Source organism: Grammomys surdaster, unplaced genomic scaffold (assembly GCF_004785775.1).
Source record: "Grammomys surdaster isolate TR1022 unplaced genomic scaffold, NIH_TR_1.0 125179, whole genome shotgun sequence".
NCBI classification, from domain to species: Eukaryota; Metazoa; Chordata; class Mammalia; order Rodentia; family Muridae; genus Grammomys; species Grammomys surdaster.
The window spans coordinates 785,393-788,395 of NW_021620071.1; the positions used below are offsets into that span (position 1 = coordinate 785,393).

At 53.3% G+C, this 3,003-nt stretch overlaps 1 protein-coding gene across 1 annotated transcript; it reads left to right on the forward strand.

The window, feature by feature from the left end:
• Positions 1–282: 282 nt before the first annotated feature.
• On the forward strand, positions 283–2,595 carry Pnma6e (PNMA family member 6E). The gene is made up of 2 exons (XM_028785346.1): positions 283–688; positions 1,205–2,595. Exons 1-2 carry the CDS (start codon positions 283–285, stop codon positions 2,593–2,595), a joined length of 1,797 nt encoding a protein of 598 aa, XP_028641179.1.
• The last annotated feature ends 408 nt before the right edge of the window (positions 2,596–3,003 follow it).

Sequence of the window (3,003 nt, forward strand, 5' to 3'; positions counted from 1 at the left end):
TTGAAAACTGTAAGTTCCTTGGGGAGATAGAACATATAAGAACTGCCACTAGATAAAATATGAAATATAACACAACCCTGTATATTATGAATAGATTTATTTTGTTAAAGAATTTCTTAAAATCAAGCAAAATGGACAAGGATTAGGACTAGTCCCACACTTTATGGGGAAGCTTGGTGGGGTGTGGATTGCCTGACACTAACATGTCTGTTTTTTTGTTTTTGCTTTTCACTCACAGACTGAGGAAGACACTAGTACAATCAGACACATCCCTGTCTGGTCATGTTACCTCCTAAGTTCACTGCTTTGGCACTGGCGATTCTGCAGGACTGGTGTGGGTGGATGGGTGTCAATGCCCAGCGCTCACTGCTTATCCTGGGCATCCCTGATGACTGTGACGAAGAAGAATTTCAGGAGGCAGTGGAGGCTGCCCTCAGGCCCCTGGGCAGGTACCGAGTGCTTGGCAAGGTGTTCAGAAAGGAGATTGGGGCAAAGGTCGCTTTGGTTGAATTTGCTGACAATTTAAACCAAAGTTTGATCCCCCAACAGATACCAAATAATAGGGATTCCTGGAGTGTGATCTTTCTGCCTCCAGTCCCTGAAGTCGAGTCACAGGATACATTTAGTTTCCCTGCACAGGCTCATGGGCAAGCTTTGGAAGGGGCTTCAGGTGGGGCAGGGTCTTCAGGTGGGCCAGAGGTTTCAGGTAGGTCAGGGGCTGCAGTTGAGGAAGGAGATGTAGATGAGACAGGAGCTGTAGGTGAGGCAGGAGGAACAGCTGAGAAAGCCACAGATGAAGCAAGACTGTCTGGCAAGGAAGAAGCAGGTAAGGCAGGAAGAGGAGCTGCAGCTTTTGCCTCCTTCCTACAGGAGGAAGGAGCTGCAGCAGCCCAAGAAAGACTGTCAGATGAGGAAGGAGCAGAGGGGGAGGGAGGAGCAGATGAGGCAGGAAGGGTAGTAGAGAGAGGAGCTGCAGCTGAGGCAAGCTTGTCAGATGAGGAGGAAGCAGAAGATGAAGGAGTTATAGATGAGGCACAAGTTATATATGAGGCAGGAATTCTAGACGAAGCAAGACTGTCAGATGAGGCAGCTATGGATGAGGAAAATGATTTAGTTGATGTAGGAGCTGCAAGAATGTCTGATGAGGAAGGGGCTGGAGGTGACATGGGGGTTGCAGGTGTTATAGGCCCTATGGGTTGGATAGGAGCTGCAGGTGAGGTGGGAGCTTCAGGAGAGGGAAGAGTTTTAGAGGCAGGGGCAGGTGAAGAAGGGTCTGCAGGGGATGAGGAGTCTGGGAGCGATGAGGGGTCTGCGGGGGATGAAGGATCTGTGGATGGTGGAGGAGCTGTGGGTGAAGCAGGAGCTATAGGTGAGGATGATGCAGGAGCTGCAGGTGAGGCAAGAATGTCAGATGAGGAGGGAGCTGCAGGAGACATGGGAGTTGCAGGGATCATAGGAGCTGTAGGATTGGCAGGTGCTGCAGGTGAAGCAGGAGGTTCAGGTGAGGAAGGGGCCTTTGATGTGGCAGGAGGGGCACATGGGTCTGGAGCCTGGACCCAGCAGTGGAGCCAAGCCCTGCAGCCCATCCTGGAAAACATGGCCTACCAGGAGTTGAGACACTTCTCTGGGATGGAAGAGCCTGGCTGTGGGGGTCAGTCTTTCGAGAGCTGGCTGGATCATGCCAATGACATGCTATACCTGTGGCGCCACATATCCGAGAGGGAGAGGAGGAGGCGGCTGGTGGAGAGCTTGGGGGGCCCTGCCCTGGATCTCCTGTGTGAGCTTCTGGAAGAGCATCCAGACACCCCTGCTCAGGACTGCCTGGCTGCACTGGTGCAGGTTTTTGGCAACAAGGATACGGTGATGACCGCGCGGCTCAAGTTCCTGACTTGCTCCCAGCGGCCTCAGGAGACCCTGTTTGCCTATGTGATGCGCCTGGAAGGTCTGCTGCAGATGGCCATGGAGAAGGGGGCAATCCAGCCATCAATGGTGGATCAGGCGAGGGCCCGGCAGGTGCTGATGCGGGCCCGGCCCAACCAGATGCTGCAAAACAACCTGAGGAGGATGCGGCTGGAGAGGAGGCCACCTGGCTTTGCGGGGCTGCTCAGGCTCGTTCGGGAGACTGAGGCATGGGAGGCAGCTATGGCTGAAAATGCGGAGGTCCAGGAGGGGGAAGGGGTGGAAGTGCATGGTGGGGAGCTGGATGTGGTCCAGGCTGCCCTTGTCAGTGTTGGGGTTGCTGAGCCTGCCTCTGCTGTTAGAGAGGCCTTCCCAGCCAGTGAAGATGCCAGCCAGGCTGCTGCTGCTGTTCAGCAAGCTGCTGGGGCTGCTCCTGATGGTGATGGTGCCACAAAGGCAGAGCCTGATTCTGGTGAGGCCAAGGCCTTCCCTGTCACCCACAGAGATGAAAATGTGCCAGATCCTGCTGGCTCAGGCCAGACAGTGCCCACTGAGCTCCTAAGTGTGTTTGAGAGTGTGCCTCATGCAGGAGAGCAAGAAGCAGAGCAGCCGGTAATAGAGGGGCTGAAGGAAGAGTCAGAAAATGAGGATGGGGCATGGGAGTCTAGTCACCCAAAGTCCTTCCTTGGCAAATAGGCTCAGAAGGTCCATCCAGGAGCTTCCTCCTACCTCAGACATCCAAGTCCTAGAGGCAGGCAAGGTAAGCCCAGGGCTTTTGCTTTACCCTAAAAGTAGAGCAGGGCCCACAAAAGGTTTTGCTTAGCTTTAAACTTTAAACCAGTTTCCTCCCTCAACTTCCCAAGGAGTCCTGGTCACCACCACCATCACCTCCTCCTATTCTAGTTACCTAGGTATCTATGTGCCCTTTACCATGACAGTGTTACCTCCAGATCTAGTCCTAAAATGTTATGGCTTGGTTTGCTTAAAATAGATTGTTGAGGGCCGATTTTCAGAATTAAGTTTGTGGCCTAGTGTCTAGCTGGATGATGTGGGAAAGAGGCCACCCCAACCTTTCCAGTACTTTTTCTCCTAACACAGGCAGCC